Below are 18,227 nucleotides of genomic sequence, written 5' to 3'. Positions count from 1 at the left end.
GGGTAGTCTAGACAAACCATCAGCCACAACATTGTCCTTGCCAGGAATATATTCAATGTCGAAACTAAACATTTGCAGCTTTGAAGCCAACCGAGCCAATCTTGGTGTTAAATTCTTCCCGCCCTCAGGCCTCAAAATGTTCACTAATGGTTTGTGGTCAGTACAGATTTTGAACTTCCTTCCCCATATATACATTCGAAACCTTTCAGCTGCCCATGAAGCAGCTAACAATTCCTTTTCTATAACGGAGTAGTTCCGTTCTGCTTTGGTTAGGGTACGTGAAGCATACGCTACTACCCATTTTTCAGACTTAGACCGTTGGGAAAACACAGCACCAATGCCATACCCAGACGCATCCACAGATAGAACACATTCTGCCATTGGTAAAAAAGGTTTCAAACAAGGTGTGGAAACTATTTCCTTCTTCACTTCCTCAAAACACATTCTCTGTTGATCACCCCATGAAAATGTAACACCTCTCTTTAGTAAGGATCTTAGCGATTCAACTTTTGAAGCATAGTTCTCAATAAATCGTGAATAAAATTCTGTCAGTCCCAGGAATGACATTAATTGTTCTTTGCTTGTAGGTTCTGGGACGGCTAAAATGGCATCAACATGGCTAATCTTGGGTCGAATGCCATCCTTAGATATGACATGACCTAAGTATTCCACCTCAGGTTTCCCAAACACACATTTCTCATTCTTGATAGTCAGTCCACTCCTTCTTAATGCTTCCAAAACTGCAAACAAGCCTTTGTCATGACATTCTTTGTTTTTCCCAAATATTAAGATATCATCTTGAAACACTTTTGCATTATCGATCCCCTGTAAAACTCTACACATTTCCCTTTGGAATACTGCAGATGCACTAGCGAGCCCAAAAGGCATGCGCTTATACCTAAACATCCCTTCTGTGGTAATAAAGGCAGTGCAATGTTTGGAATCATCCTCTAACACGATTTGATGGTACGCACTAGTTAGGTCTATCTTGGAAAACCAAGAAGAACCACCCACAGATGATGTCAATTCTTGCAAGTTTGGAAGAGGGAATGTGTCAACCCAAATAGCCTCGTTTAAACATCTTAGGTCTACACACAGGCGCAAATCGCCATTGGATTTAAGCGAAATAACTACTGGTGAAACCCAATCAGAGCTTTCAACCGGTTCAATAATACCATCACTACACAGTTTTTTAAGTATCTCGCCCAATTTTTCTCTGTAACTGATCGGAACGTTTCTAAGTTTTTGCCGAACAGGACATACGCCATCCCTTAGAATTATTCTGTGCTTAAATCCTACCATTTTACCAATTCCACTCGAGAATACATCAGAAAATTTTTCTGGAAGACTCGAGTAATCATCTTTTTCAATATACTCATCTTGAATAGAATAAACTGGGAATTCTCGTCTAGGGTCAATTTTCATACCTAAATCGTAAATGTGTGGCCATCCCAAAATTGTTGCACCCTTATTGGCCACGTAAATTTTTCCCTGACAAGAATTACCTCCAAAACTTATTTTGGCCACTATAAACCCTTCTAACGGTATTCTGTGTCCAGTGTAACCTCCAGGATGTATATCAGGACCTAATAATGGCCTGCTGGGCCATAAGGATTTAAATGAATCCATACCCATAATAGTATACCAGGCACAAGAATCCACCATGACCTTTACTTCTAGCCCATCAATATTAACAAAACAAGATGGTAACTTTTTAACTCTGCATGCCCCTTTAACAATTTCATCGTGAATGCTGCATATGTCGCCCACAACATGGAAAACATCATCTTGATTCTCATCTTGGACGCAATTAATGTCATCCTGTTCAATATCTTGTAAGTAGTTAACTTTAGCCTTGAAATTCCGACATACTCTGGTAAAATGTCCTTTCTTTTTACAGTTGGTACAAATTTTGTCAAGAGCAGGACACCATTTGTAATTGGCTAAATGAGTAGAAGACCCACACCTAAAGCATGCAAATTTTTTCGGGTCATTATTTCTTTCAAAACTTTTTTCATTTCCTTTCTTACTAGGATAGGAAGAAACATTTGTTACCTTATTATCACTCTTGAATTTAAACATGTCACCCTTATTTACAGCATTAATGGAATTAGACTCAGAGTCATTCTTTTCATTCCTGACCTCACGAATGCACTGATCAGAAATTTCTACACCCCTAGCTACCTCAATAGCATTCTTTAAAGAAGTGCTTCCAGATGACCATAGTTTCTCTTGAATTTTCTTTGATTTTGTCTTCATGAGAATCTGATCACGCAACACTTGGTCATATGTCATGCTCTCAAATTCACATGTGACAGCCAACCCTCTTAGAGCTGATACATATTGGTCAATGGATTCATCACTTTTCTGAGCCCTTGAATAAAACTTGAACCTTTCCATCACTACGTTAATTTTCCTCCCAAATCTCTCTTGCATTTGTTTGACAGCACATTGGTAAACCCCCATATCACCAGCATTCTCAATTTTAGGAAGATTTTTAAATTCTCTTAATCCTACAGCACCTAATCTATGTTTAAGTAATGACACTTTCCTTTCTTGTGAAGACTCCTCTTCAGCTAAAACTTCTACATAAGCTTCAAACATGTCTAACCATAAGTCCCATGCAATAGGAGGTTCACCAGATTCTGCTAGAAAAAATGGTGGTGGATGAATTGAAGACATTTCAATGAAGTATACGTTATAACCATACAAAAAAAAAACTTCTTTTGTAAGTACTTGCGCAAAAAGTTCACCAAAGTTCAAAATGGAATATTAATATTTGACTTCTTCTAATTATGTTGCTCACTCAACTGCTAATGCTTGCGCAAATAGTTCGCCAAAGTTCAAAATTAGGATGGTACTTAACCTCTGGTTGTGTTGCTTAACAGTTCGCCGGTTACACGGTGTTAAAACTGGTAATTTGCAGAGAAAAAAAACAACCGGCGTTAAAATTAACACTCACAATACTGTTAATTTGCTTCTTTTCCCAAAGCGCGTTATTTCCTTAGCGCATCTCGTACTTGGTGTGTTGCTCCGTAAACGCGTTGCTATGCAACGAAAGCAACAGAAATGGCCGCTGTACGTAGCAATCAGCGTGAGCGTGTTGACGATATTACGTGGTGACACTCGACGTAGTGCTGACGTTGTAGCGTTGCTTGCCTGGAAACAACCCGCGCGAGCTGCTGCCGGTTCAGAGAACAACTTGAAAGATGCACTATAAGAAATAGTGTATTTGAAGGTAAAAACAATTCCTTTTTTTTTTTAAAAGAAAAGCATACCAATTCGTCGTCGAGGAGATCGCCGCTTGGTTTAGTTGAATCGTATCGTTTTGAAGGTAGTTGAGCAACAGTTGAATGAACAATAAAGTTAAAATAGTAAAAAAAAAATTTTGTGCTCAATGTTGCTGTCGCTGAATCCCGCTCGTCGCCATATATTGTAAGTAGGTACACGCAGACAGGGTTGCTTGTCAGTCTTCTTCTTTATTAAATAGTATCAGGTAATACAGCAACATGAACACCGGACCTCCTCCGCCTCTCCCTCCAGCAACTGCCTCCCACCTGCATTCTACAAATGCTCTACCACGCACTCCACACTCACACTCCATGCACGCACTACACTAGCATACCATACACGCGCCACACACACACACGCGCCACACATACAATACGTACACGAATACCACACTCAATAAATGTGCAGACTTTGCAGGAAGAACTTCAGGATTTTTCTGCTAAATGGTCAAATTTAAAAAGGACACTACCTGAAGAGTACGACAGAGAAGACCAGATTAATGAAGACAAACCACTTCAAGTAGAAGAATTTGACAAAAAACCTGAGGCTGGGCCAACAAAGTGCAATACTTGCCGTGACTGTGCTGTCTGTTGTTACTCTATCTTGAAAAAATACCTTCTTTTCAGCAGTGCCTATCGGCATTTGTATTTGGCATACAAATATGTCTTGACCTTATCCTGTACACAAGTAGCCTGTGAGAGAAGTTTTTCCAAACTGAAGTGCATCAAAACCCGCCTAAGAAACCAAATTGGTCAGGAAAACCTTGAAGCCTTTATGCTCATGTCAGTTGAATGGAATCTGCTGTCTCAGTTGAAAACTGATGACATTATTGACTTCGTTGCAAAAAAAAGTGCATTGCTGCAGGATCTTTTGATTGAGTAATCCTCAGTCTCCCCATTGCCCAGACTTTAAGGCAGCAACAGATATGAATAAAACTGTGTTTTTTGTATATAGACATCACCTGCTGACTGTGAAATAAATGTAGGACTGGATTGTACAGATACATTTTTTCAGCATTCTTTACACCCCAGACTGCCTTTTCCTCGTTTGTGAATTCTTACTTTTGTTATTACATGTTCTATTCCCAGAGATTCCAGTCTTACCCTTTCTCCTTGACTTTGTACTAGATTTCTGGTTTATGTGATGATTAGAGTCTAGGACATAGCTGGCTAGGAAAGAGTATCCAACGACATTGTGCAGGGCGTTAAGACTGCAAGTAAGTATTCAGTTATCTGAACTGCAGTGCTCCTAGTCTTTACCAATGTTACTTGCTCTGTAAGCTTTAAAAGGCTTAATTTACTAAATATTTGTCTACAAATTAGACCTCAAAGAGTAACCAAATGGTGTTTCATGAAAGGGCATGCCCCTCGAATGTGGGCCACGCCCCTTAAATATAGGCCACGCCCCTCAAATGTAGGTCACGCCCCTTAAATGTAGGCCACGCCCCCTAAGGTGGGCCACTTTTTCGTCAGTGCCCGGGCCAAATTGTGATCCCAATCCGACCCTGACGACGGGGGTGGGGGGGTTGGGGGCTGAAGCCTGGTGAGTCCAATGGGTGTTACGCGCCTGCCTCCATGTCCTTGTTAGAATTGAAAATTCTTGACTCAAATGCTTGAAAAATGTTCATTCAGCAATCACAAGCCCTCTGAATAGAAAGAAATCTTAAAGTCCATGCAACCAACAAAAGGGAGGCCTCGTTGGAAATATTCATGAAGTTGAAATGGTATCAAAATGTTTTTTGAAAGAAGACTAGAAAACTTGCCAAATTCTGTAAAATGGCCATACTATCCGGGCTTTCAAAGAACAGCTGACAAAGGGTGGGATGGAGAAATTAGAGCAACCTCACTCGTCCGTTATTCCCAAGTGATTTCCATACGGAATTTTTGTCACGTTGGAACCTAATGTTATGGCAGCAGTTTGAACCTTCCTCGCAAACTTGAGAAGAAATCTAGAAAAAAACGTAGCCGACTCATTTCCTTAAGTCCGGCGATATCACAGATTAAAGACATCATAAAGTACGACGAAAACACTTCACAATATAACACAGAAGACACGTCACAATGCTAGGATAAAAAACGTCGCAATCCAACATACTCAACATTATAGAGCGCTCACGCTCGCCATTATCTTCCCACATCACACAGACGCCCTCTAGCGACTGTCCGTGAGACAAAAAAAATACGTCAACCCTGCCTAGCAGTCGAAGCCGAACTCAAACGACCAATCAGGAAATTAAGCGTCGGCCAATCAGCACTGGAGGGGCGGGACGAAAGGGACCGACGCGCCAAATGGATTGCGTCTTTCCTCCCTCTTCCGTCGACAAGATGGCGGTCACCGCTTTGTTCCTCCGGCTTCTTTTCGCCTCCGCCGAGTAACAGAGGCACCGGGTGGAAGCGGCAGCGGAGAGGGAGGGGCGGACTATAGTCGGAGAGGCCAATCTTTAAAGTGAAAGGAGCATCAATATCTGACGCCGGAGTTCTCTCGTTCGTGTTTACTGTGTCTTAAGATATCGGCGATCGACTGATGAGAGGCCGAAGCTGGGCAGCGACCGGAGCATCCGCGGGGAGAAGGAGGGTGCACCGGTGCTGAGGGAAAAGACATGACAGCAGAGCCCATGAGGTAAACCGGGCGAGGGTGTTAAGAAGGCCTCCATGGTCAGCGGAAGGGGCGGTACTATTGGTGTGCATGTGCTTCATCATTGCTTGTTTTGGGTACCTTGTCTCTATCGTTATACTTTTGTTTACATTTGGAAGGATTGAGTGTACCTCTTTTGGCCATCTTGATCCTCTGCTAATGTTGTCTTGGTTGAGTTGCTTGTTTGTGTTCTCTCTGTCAGTGTCCTGGAATCTTCTGTTGTATGTGCCCATGGTGTGTAGTTGCTGTACTTTGTATTAATGTTATACAAATGGCAAGCTTCTCTAAGCTTTCTCGCGTCTTTGTCATGTGTTTCTACCAGTATTTGTAAGTCGCACCACGCTTCCTTGCGCAAAACTAAGACCCCCCCCCCCCAAAAAAAAGATTCTAAGTTCTCCACACTTATGTTTTTTGTCGTTAACAAGTGAAGCATGACACACATGGTAAATAGCTTGTTATTCTTCGTGTCTCCGTGTTTGTGTGTGTGGATATTGCCCTCTGTGCTGGTAAATGCATATGTTAATATTGTTCCAATCCTCTCGTTAAACGTCAGTGATAAGAGCACTTGATTAGTGTTTCAATTGAAACCGACCATATCTCTGGTGTCCTGCCCACATTTTCCATGTCATCGCTTAGTTTTTGGGATAACGTTGCCGTGTGGGTCAGAGTAGGTGGTAGTAACCATGTAAAAGCATTTTGGGGTTCTCTCCTCTCAGTAAACCACGTGGTTACCTCGGTGCTTTAATGGGCAGGTACTGAGTACCGGCACTTCTTACTTTTATCGTTCTGAGTACCGGCACTTCTCTGCTGCCAAGGAAAGTACCGGTACTCATCAAAGGTAGGCTCATTGTTGCTGGTGCTCACGAGCACCAACGAGGCTGTGACAGCCAGAGCGCCTCTGTAGCCCAGGCGGAGCCACCTCTAAACTATTCAGCGGGGCTCATTTGCATAATGTCCTGCGTTCACCATCACACTGTTTGACAGAGCAGGGTCCATTCAAGCACTGTGCTGTCACTCACATTCGTGCATTTGGGCACACACTCGAATGCAGGCATCCAGCTAACAGCAGCAATTAAGAAAGCCACCGGAGATAAGGAGTGCAAAATCCCCTTTATCCCACCTGGGTCTTTTTAGGTCTCGCCTGTCGATGCGCATGCGCATCGAGCAAGGCGAGAGTATTGCGAGTTATCCACTCTTTATCCACACTGCAAGGAATCGTGGCGATTCCTTGCAGTGCCCGTGACTTTTAAGGTCAATGCGCATGCGCATTGAGCTTATGCGCATGCGCATTGACCTTAAAAGCGCGTGCACGTCCGTCTTTGTTTACCCGCTCCTCCCCCTCCCCTTCCCGCCGTGTCGCATTTCTCCTCCCCCCCTCCCCTCTCTTCCCTCCGTCTTGTTTATTTTACCCGCTCCGCCCCCTCCCCTTCCCGCCGTGTCGCATTTCTCCTCCCCCTCCCCTCTCTTCCCTCCGTCTTGTCTTGTGAGTCTCTGTAACTGTACCCCGCCTTTCACCCATCCTGTAGTCATGTAAAACAACTCCTCGGGTTACAGCTCCTGTTTCCGAGATCTTTCTGTAACTCGTGCCACTTTCTTTTATTTAATGTTCGTGCCTTTCTTCCCATGCATAGGGTTGGCATAAGCGCTGCACATTTTAGGAAGCAGTATAACAAAGCATAATGTTTAGGGTTAAACACCATTCAAGCAAGCAGTGTGACGTAGCATCGTGTTCCCTGTTTCCCTCGCTCCAATTCCCTATAGTATTCCCTCTCCCCCATGCCCTGTCATTCCCTCTTCAGTTGTGTCGCAGCGATTTAAACATGTCTTAAACGCAATAAGCACTATGCAAGCCAATACATTACATAAAGTGACATCTTCCCCGCGCCACTTCTGTGTACCTTTTCCCTTCAGATGCAGCGCTTTGACCCTATCTACATGTGGCATAAGCACTATCTATGCAAACTGCTGACATATTACATCGGGTTCTCCTGTTCCCTCTCTCCAATTTCTTCTCTCATTCCACTTGTTTCTCCTCACCCCTACTGCTTCCTTAAAGTACTACGGTGCACTAAAAATGTAGGGCAACTTTCGTGCCGTATAAGCAGCCAACGTGACATAACTCCTTTCTTCCCTCTCTCCGGCTCCCTCCTGTGTCTACTCCTTCTCTTGCTTGCCCCCGCTCTGCACATGCGCCAACTGTTAGCAAGCGTTTTTATTAACAAAAGGAAAACATAGTCTAGTCTGGGAAACACAGAGGCGGGTAACAAGGGGATCCTCTAGCAGCCATGAGTGCATGAAGCTCCCCACACACTCCAGACCCAGATGTGTATGATTGCGACAGAGATGACGCGAAGAGGCTAAACATTAAGACGTCACACGGGTGCTGGATCTGAAGATACGGGAAGGGAGCATACCAACGAGATTCATGCTGAAATAGAAATGTAAACTTTCAGCGCTGATCAAACCATTCAAAAATGTCTCCCTTGCAATGCCTGGTGCGAGAGTGAGTCTTTGTATGTCAGAGACTGACAGAGACGTGGTAACATTGGCGAACCCAGGGGCTTTAAGTGGGCCGGGTTCTGCCGGTGCTCAACAGCTGCATGTCTAAAAACCAGGTGCCAGACTACTGCAAGCTTCCATCCACACGCAGGCTCTCCTGCACACCAACGTCATTCTTTTCGTGTGACCCGCCACAGACCGACCTTTCTACAGGGCTGAGGAGGGGGTGGGGGCAGCAGGGCGTCCTTTGCAAAAGGTTTTAAACTGTACAGTTTAATCGATAAACTTTCCATTTGGTGCATCAAGCAGGCATGCATTCCTGAATCAACACTGCATGACCCAGTTTGTGGTAATTGTACAGTTTTTCAATCCCTGGTTTAATTTCGTTCCTGTTTTTTTTTTTTTTTTTCATTTCTTCAAGTTGTCTCCTTAATTTAAGTGTAAGGCTTGCAAATTATTATAAACATAGATAAGAACGGAAAGACACACTCCTTTCACGTGCCCCTGGCTGTAAAAGGAAGTGACACATAGGTTGAAAGCCTACAGAGCGTGTTGTGCACATGAAAGTGACAATGCGGAAACAAAGCAGCTGGCTGCTCTGGAGTCTGCAGAGATCTTATCGACTCTATAACCGTCTCCACCACAAATGGGCCCCAAACACTGTCGATCGCACAAACTGGCCGTATGTTAAAGTGATGCTGACACTCTAATGGATGTTTTCCACTTTGAATTCTCCCAGCTCTGCCCAGAAGAGAAACTTTTTCCTTTCAAACTGATTTGCCCAGTGCAGTTCTATTCACTTTAATCCTAAATGTGAATTCCTGCTTGCATACAATAATATTGTATTTGTGCACACAAACGAAATGGATGTGTTCCTAAAAAGCAGGGAATACTTTACATACATGAAATAAATGCACATTTGAATCGTTCATTAAGGATAAAAGCATATTTGGAAATTAATTTGCCAGAGTGCCTGTGTCAACCAGGGAGGCCTTGAGGACAAATAGCTGGGCTTTCAGAAACTTGATCCCAAACACGACTTGCTCATAATATGAATGTCTCTTTTTATGAGTGCCTAAGTTCATTGTGTTTTGTGGCTCACCCTCAACCCCCCCCCTCACCCTCACTCACCCTCAACCCCTCACCCTCACTCACCCTTACTCACCCTCAACCCCTCACCCTCAACCCCTCACCCTCACACAGTGCAATAGGTCTCGGAGCATTTGAGTTAGAGCTTTTAGAAATGTTTATGGCTTTTTTTTTTTTAAATTCTTTAGCATTGGCTACAGGAAACAAAAATGCTAAAGATTTACAAAAAAACCCATAAACAATTCTAAAAGCACTAACTCTAATGCTGCGAGACCTATTGCATTTCCAATGCTTGTTGTGTGAGTGTCTGCTTGTGTCTGGGCGTTTGCCTGCTTGTGTGTCTGTGAGAATAAATAGCGAGTGAAAGAGGGAGAGAATCCATACACTCGGGAGGTATTTTAAAGGACATTTTTGGAATGCTTTGTGTGTGCATTGCTACTTGTCTCAGTGAGTGTGCACTCAAGAATATGTAAGTATTCGGCCACATCCAAGCATAGAGTATGACATTATGAAGCTGCAGATATTACCAAAGCAGGACCTATTAACATATGATTGTGTTTGGCCTTCATGTTGTATAACGAGGTAACGTATTTAATTAATAGTACCTTTTGTATGTGTTTTGGTACATTCAAATAATATTGAAGTCATTAATGCTGTTATTTCGGGGGCATACTGATTATTAACCCCATGCGGTCAATGGCTTAGCTGCATTAATTGTAATTTAGGGCCTATTCCCAGAAGATGCGCACACCACTGTTTGTTAACATATGAATTAAGCCTTTCCATTTCACTTTGTAAAGAAAGGTTGTCCCCCTAGAAAGCATCCCGTCACACCTTATTTGTAGTGCGCAGCTACATTCTGTATGAGAGTCTTAAGGAGTTTTCAAATGCAGCAACCAAAGAAGAGAACTAGGGGCACTTTCAGTTAATTTAATGAACCAGCTCAGTATTATGCCAGTTGCACTGCAACTTCATATCAATCATTAATACACTCCTATATCTGGCAAACTGTGGAAAGCCTTTCTGTCTTGTGTTGAAGATACACATGGTCCTACATCCGGTGTAATCCAATCTACTTCTCTGCGAAGCTGGTAAACATTTAACAAGATGTATAGTCCATTCCTGCACATGATGTTGGTGCATTAGTAGCACTTACCTCAATATACAGTGTTGTCACAGTCCACCTATATAGAAAGTGGTAGCCAAGATCTTTTAGCGTTGTGACAATATCACAAAAATTAGACCAGGTATCACAAAGTGCATACAAATTACACAGCTCTTGTCCAGTAAATAGCAATGGCATACATTCACATACTATCCTACCAATAATCAATATACCACAGTGATTGGATTACATAACACTGGCCTAAAACACTGTCTAGGTCTAATATCACAAAGTAATGGCAGTGTGCAACTTGAAAAATCAGTCAAATTCTACGGGTCCTTTGGCAGGGCTGGTGTGGTCAATCCATATAAATGCAACAGGCCTCATGAATATGCCCACGTTCGTGCAAGGAAAAAGCAGTATAATCCCTTAAAATGAGAACAACTTGAAAACTGGGGGACTGAAGGGAGTGTATGCACAGCACTTCACAGGTATGAATTGGTGTTGCCTGGTTAAACAGAAAAACTTGAGAAAGCAGAGATGGGTGAGTGTGTGCATTGAAACTGCTCTCCAGCAGCTGCACACTCAACCCTTTCTATGGCAGGGGAAGATAGGTGGAAGCACCAGGACCACTCGCATTACACATCCTACTCTATACCTGACAACATATTGGGAATACCTATAGTTTTAGAGACCTACATTGCAAAAACTATTTTCTTCTTACCTTTCATCAGTATGAAAACAGAATGGAAAAATTGAAATCTAATTTTAACTCTCCTGCATGAGGTTTTGCATGCATGCAAATATGAAATAAATTTTGCTCTTCAAGAGCTCACCTTAATCTTTTCATTCGGTCCTCTGTGCAAAGCAAAGCATGGAGTAAAGATCTAAAACGACTGAGCCAAGATCAGACAGGGCTGAGCTAAGACCCAGCGCCACTGACACAAGATAGTAAATCGATGGTTCAGTACTATTGCTGGCCTAAATCACAGCAATGCCTCAGATCCGTTAAGGATGGCTTAAAAACAAGCTCTTTTGAGCCATGTCCACTGATTACTAGCCTAGGACAACACATCATGGGTCAAGATCATACCGTACTGAGCCAATTTCACACACTGTTGGGCCAAAATCAACCACTTGCTGGCCCCAGTTCATTCACAACTGGACCACATAACACAGGGCAAAGCCAAGTTCACATACTAGTGGATAGAAATCATCAATATTCTGCTGATTATTATTAGGTAAATTGGAACTGAATCTCCTGAGGCATCAATATAATTATTCATTCTAACCTTTCCCTTCCAATAGACTGAATACATATTTCTGAAGGTCATCATGCCACATGTGCAGAGGGAATCTGCGCATAGAGGAATTATCAAGGGCAATATGACTACTCCATAGCAGAAGTGTCTTATCTGCCCACGCCTTGCCCGCACACTAACCACACACATAGCTCATTTAAATGAGTACCTGCACTTCTTTTTCTCCCCATTTAAAGCACTGAGTTACCCCATAATACCAAACTCTGTTAAATCGCAGACTGGTAAATTAAATGTTTCCACCAGCCGCCTTGTTTTATATAACATTGTCGAAATCTATGTACTACAGACTTGTGCTAATTTTGCGGCAGGAGACCGGTATCTCACAGCTAGGAGACTCATCATCTTCGGGATATTGCAAGGGTTATTTAATTTGCAATTATCAATGTGTAAATGTGGTGACTTAAGTTATAGTAGACTCCAACATAGTTGGTCAGGTCCCATTAATTCTGTGATGCTTTCTTTTTTTTAATTAAATTTTTATATGTAAGGGGAAATACTTGTTCTTGTGTGTGTCTGTGGGCACATTTGTGATGGGAGTTTCTAAATGTGTATGCTTGCTAATCATATTGGATTAGGCGGTGGGATGCTATTTTTACGCAGTTGCATTTTACATATTCTTTGTGGAGCTGGCGATTTTTTTCTTTTTTTAAGAAAGTTTAGTGCTTTGACTTTGCAGCTCCTACTTGGTAACTCTAATGTAATGGATGTGCTAGCGAGCTCAGTTCTAACTGCATGTCTCACATGCTTAATTTACAACTTGAATGTCGTTTCTGTGCCAATAGCAGCATTGTAATTTCCTGTGATCACCTGTGCCCAAAGTGATAGAATTCAATTTCTTGTCTTGTTGTCTGGCCTAAGGTCATGTGATCAATTTCCACTGATGTCTTGATGAGCATTCGACATTTGGAATCCTAAAATATCCTACTTCGTTGTTGGCACATCATGTTTTTTGCTTCAAATACTTAGCTCATTGTTGCTGGTTGCCTGAAAGAGTCAAACGCGCATAATTCAGTCACGGATACTTGATCTCAAAGTTTATTGATGCTCTCCGTCTTGTTAAATAACCCATGTATGGCCCCCACTTTCTTTTCCCAACCGTATGCTTCTTCCTTACATTTTTTTTTGGGTCTGTGCTTCTGTTTATTTTAGACCCCTTTCTCATCAGCCACTGCTTTTCTTTATAGGCCAGTGCTCTGAGTGGGCAAGTACCACCCGATAATAAGTACCCACACTGCTTCGATACATTTAATGAGTACACCAGTGATTCTTGAAAGCAAACCGGTACTCTGGATAGGGAGTACTAGGACTTCTAGATTTCATTTAAAGCGCGGTTATAGGCTCCACTACGCCCCCATTTTAATCATCATAGTAAACATGAGCTTTTCTTGTAGTGTGACATTTATCTGTCCTACATTGTAAAATTGCTTTTGTTTTTTAAATGTAAGAACTTTCTGCAGTTAAATGGCTGAGATTTAACACACACATTTTTCTATTGTGAACTTTTTGTTTTTGGTATCGTGTTGATGATATTTTATCAGATAATCTAAGGCCAAATTACCTTCTATGGTAAATGAAATAAGCCAACATCAAGTAAAAGAAGTAGACGTTTATTCCATAACTTACACACCCACGACGATCAGCAGCCGGTCAGCTGGAGGTGTCTGATAAACTACAGGCACTGCCGTACATATGCTAACCGGCTACCGCCGTTGCGAGTACCGATCCATTGAACGATAATACATTTAAATGTGAAGACATAATGGTGGTGTGTCTCGATGAAGAGCGAGACACACCAGCGCTGCGTGACAAACACGAACACGTAGCATACACGCAGCATACTACATCACCTTCCCCCTCAATGCTGTAAAATATAACTTACAAAACAAAATACAGTTGAAATGAAAGTTAATCCATAATATAATCTTGGAATCTATTGGATCGTCTGATTTTGTGCGATCTGGTGCTCTGAGCAACACAACCCATATGAGGGAGACCTAGCAACATCCAGGTTTGTTTGCTCATTTCTTTCATTGTTCCCATTTTCGAAACGAGATTGAACCCATTCTGAGGAAGAACTTTTAGCCTTCTTTTGATTAATTACCTGAGCCTGCGGATGTGAAACTGACAACACTATCAATGTTCCACCAGCCTTTGTTTTCCAACAACAATTATGTGTAAAGCGCCCCTCTGACCTGTGGAAAATTCCACTCTTGTCCACTTAAATCCAGAGGAGTACAGGTAGTAGGAGGTAAAACAGAGCAGTTTATTTATGCTTAAGCAGGTGCAAAACCAACAAGGAAAAACCTGTTCAGTGAAGGCAATGAACTGAAAATTCTCCTTTCATATTTATGCTACATTTCAAACGAGTCTGCGTACAGACTCCACTCCCCTGATCCATTGGACATTTCCTTCCAGTTATACATACAAAAAGAGTAGCTAGTGGCACTACATTTTCAAGTTAAGTAATGTAAGAAATCCATACCTTGACTAATTGCAAATTGAATGTTAAGAGATTAAATGGTTAGTAATTCAATTTTTTGGGGCAGCTGGTTGCTTGAGCATCCTTACAAAAGGCATCTTAGATGTTGGCCCACCGTTGTAGTGCACATCTTAATCTAGACACTGCACAATTAAATAGCAGTACAACAAATGTATGGTGACCTATTCACTGAACAATAAATATTTCACAGGCAGTCCAGTGCTGTTGTCCTCCTAAATAAGTATACTTAAATTTGTCAAGTATACAGATGAAGCTATTACCCCCCCCCAACCCCATTTTTACATGACGGAAATCTCTGGCATTTATAAGTAATCAAGCAAACGCAAGGAGATGATGGACCGAGCTCACTCACCCCCCAGCCGCAGATCTGGGTTGAATCCATCATTTTTTTTTTAAATTATATTTTTATTGCAGAGTTATAAACAGCAGGAAAAAGTAAACAGCCAGTGCACTTGTGGGCTCCCCCCGTCCAATGACAGTTCACAGTTGTACACAGCCATTCAGCCCGCATCCCGGAGGCCGGGCGGCATATCAGATCGCTCGAGAGGAACACAACACAGTGTACGTCCCATTGGGACCCTGGCGGAAGGTCGTTTTACGTATCTGCTTTTACCCCCCCACCCGCAACAACATTCCCGTCAGCCATCTCCGTGGAATCAACGTAATTGCCCCCGTCGGGGCCTACTCTAGGCTATTCGGGCCTTCGTGCCTGGCCGTCCCACCCAATCAGTCTGCCCGCCACTCAATACCCCCTGTCCCAGTAGTTCCAAGGCCTCCACCAGCAACCCTCCAATGGCTTCCGGCCCTCCCCAAGCCCCTCTACAACTAACCCCCCCAACGCCCCCCCCCCTGGCAACTGCTAAGGTGTGTGCTTCGCTCTACTGAACTGGATGGTTCCACTACAGTGCGTAGTGAGATACTTCTGTGTTCGCCCCGCGGTGTCCAGCGGCTTAGTTCTCGCCGTCCACATCCTCAACCAAAGCATCACGCAGAGCCTGTACCACTAACTCCCATGCACGCGCCGCATCCAGAGCTTTCTCATTCCCCAACTTCACTGCTTGCTTCATCCGGAGCACGCTCTCGCAGTCAGACCATCGCAGCAACTCATTCTTCCATCTACGCAGTGAGGGACCCCCCCTGGCCTTCCAGTGCCACGATATTTCCCTTTGAGCCAATATCAGGCCCAGATCTATGAATTTACTTGTCACCTTGGTGTGCTTTGTATGCGGGAACCAGAGCAATAGACACGCCGCCATGTCGAATTCTACCTCCCTGTCAGTCACTTCATTCAGAAGTTCCCCTACCTCCGCCCAATAAGTTCCCAGTTGTGGACACCCCCAAAACAAGTGGTCCATGTCCGCCCCAAGGGACGAGCACCGGGGGCAACAGGCATCCGGCACCCGAAAGTGCCGCTGTAGCTTCTCTGGAGTTAAATAGGCCCTATGGAGCACATAAAAATGGACCTGCTGAAAGCGCGCGTTCCTGGTGCCCTTCCACGTGCGTCGCAGGATATGGCCCCATGCCGTATCCGGTATGGGCCGGCCAACGCTCCCCTCCCATTTAGCTTTGAGCCTATGGAGTGGTTCCAGCCCTTCGTTCAGCATCCTATTATGGAGGCACGTCACAGCTTTGAATGTACCGGCCGCCATCACCACATATTGGCATGCCATAGTCGTCGCGGGCTCCAGGAGCCCCTCTTTCCAGTGCTTTTGCATGGCAGCCACTACAGCCGCGTGTAGTAGGAAGCCCCCCTCAGGCAGTCCGAACTGGTCCCGGAGCACGTCAAACGGCGCCAACGCCCCATCTATATACAAGTCACCCACCACCTGCAACCCCGCGTCCTCCCAGTCCATCAACGGGGACCAATCCCCTCCGTGCGGCAAAGCCGTCAACATCCCGATCGGGATCTCCGGGGCATAAGGCCGCGATGCCCTCGCTCTCCGAAGGCTCCTCTGCCAGCACAGCCGGAGCGTCCGCTCCTCCATGGTGAGGGCCCTTAACTCGAGCCGTTGCTGCATAATGATGTACGACAGCACGTGGCGCTGTATCCCCCGACCCCGGTCTTCCTCCGGCCCCCGGAACACCCTGGCTACGTTCTGCGTAAGGACCTGCAACTGCGCCGCTAGATAATACAGCTCAAGGTCGGGCACGGCCATGCCCCCCTCCAGCTTGGGGCGAAGTAGCGTGTTCAAGGCTATTCTGCGACGGCCATGCCCCCACAGAAAGCCAATAATCAGTGACCGCAGTTCCCTAAACACCCCCTGGGGAATCCAGACAGGTAGCGTTCGGAAATAATAAAGGAAGCGGGGGAGCGCCACCATTTTCAACAATGCTATCCTGCCCAGGACTGTCAGCGGGAGGGTCGACCAGAAAGACAAGCTACCCCGCAGTGACTGGACACAACGGCCAATGTTACCCTCCAAAAGGTCAGCAGCCGAGTGGTAAATGCGGACACCCAAGTAGGTGATGCAAGAGGGTTCCCATGCCACACCCAAGTCGCTGCTAGGGGCTGGCGATCCCGCTCTCAGCGGAAACACACACAGGTCTTTGCCCAATTGACCTTAAGGCCCGACAGTCGGCCGAACTCGGACAGCAGATCCATCGCTCCAACCAGTGCCCCCGAAGTGTCAGCTAGGTACAGGAGCAGGTCATCTGCATAGAGCGATATATAATGCCATTGCCCATCACTCACTATTCCCGCGTATCGGTCGCCTGACCTTGCATGGACCGCCAAGGGTTCCATCGCCAGGGCAAACAACAGAGGGGAGAGAGAGCATCCCTGTCGTGTTCCCCTGCCCACCGGATACGCGGCAGACACCAAGCCGCCCAATCGAACTCTCGCCGTCGCCGAGGTATACAAGACCCTCGTCCATCGCCCATGCCGAACCGCTCCAGCACTCCATCCAAGAAAGGCCATTCCAAACTGTCGAAGGCCTTCGCGACATCCACGGACAGAACCGCCGGCGTTCCCTCCCCATCCAAGATGGCGTCCATTATTCCCACCAGGCGGCGGATATTCATCGCCGTGCTCCTCGTGGGTATAAACCCAGCTTGATCCCTGTGCACCAGGCCCGTCATGTGCGGGGCCAATCTAGTGGCTAGGATGCGACTCAGGATCTTATAGTCCACCGTCAGCATGGACAGCGGGCGATAAGACCTCACGTCCGCGGCATCCCGGCCAGGCTTGAGGAGTGGTACTATCAAGGCCTCCCGCATGGAGCCAGGCAATGCCCCCTTCTCGAAGGCCTCCGTATACACCACCAGCAGCCTGGGCGCCAGAGCGTCTAAATAGCGCTGATAGAACTCGACTGGGAGTCCGTCCACCCCGGGCGTCTTGTTACGGGCCATATGTTTGATAGCCACTCGAATTTCCGTAAGCGTGATCTGGCTACCCAGGTCCTTCGCGTCGTCCTCGTCCAAGACCGGAAGCGGCCTCTCCCCCAGGTACTCCACGATGTCCTGAACCCCCACTCCCAACTGACTCCGGTACAATTCCTCATAGTAACCCCTAAAGCGGTCCAATACAGCTGCCTGGGAGTACACCATCTCTCCCTGCGCGTTAGTAATGCTGAGGATCGGGCAACCCCTAAGTTCCGGGCTAGCTAATCTGGCTAAGAGGGTACCCACCTTGTCCCTTTTTGCGTGTGCCCTGATAATGTACTGCCTATAGTCATAACATCTCAAACGTTCCGTCTCCGTGGCTACCACTTCCTTCGCCTCCAATAGCTGGGCCTGTAGACCTGGCCTAGTTGGCCTGCGGCGCTCCAGGTCCCTCAAAGTTTCCTCC

General features: G+C 45.1%; 1 protein-coding gene across 1 annotated transcript in view; it reads left to right on the top strand.

Annotated features, from left to right (window-relative positions):
* Positions 1-5,606: 5,606 nt before the first annotated feature.
* Positions 5,607-18,227, top strand: part of ATRX (ATRX chromatin remodeler) — a 1,771,102-nt gene continuing 1,758,481 nt past the window's right edge. Inside the window, exon 1 of the mRNA XM_086918408.1 lies at positions 5,607-5,910. Within this exon, the coding sequence (XP_086774534.1) occupies positions 5,891-5,910 (20 nt within the window). The 5' untranslated portion in view covers positions 5,607-5,890. The remainder of the gene's footprint in view (positions 5,911-18,227) is intronic.

This window comes from Lissotriton vulgaris, chromosome 4_1, assembly GCF_964263255.1.
Source record: "Lissotriton vulgaris chromosome 4_1, aLisVul1.2, whole genome shotgun sequence".
In the NCBI taxonomy this organism is placed as follows: domain Eukaryota; kingdom Metazoa; phylum Chordata; class Amphibia; order Caudata; family Salamandridae; genus Lissotriton; species Lissotriton vulgaris.
Note: the sequence above shows the minus strand (reverse complement) of the source record. Positions and strands in the feature narration are given on the sequence as shown.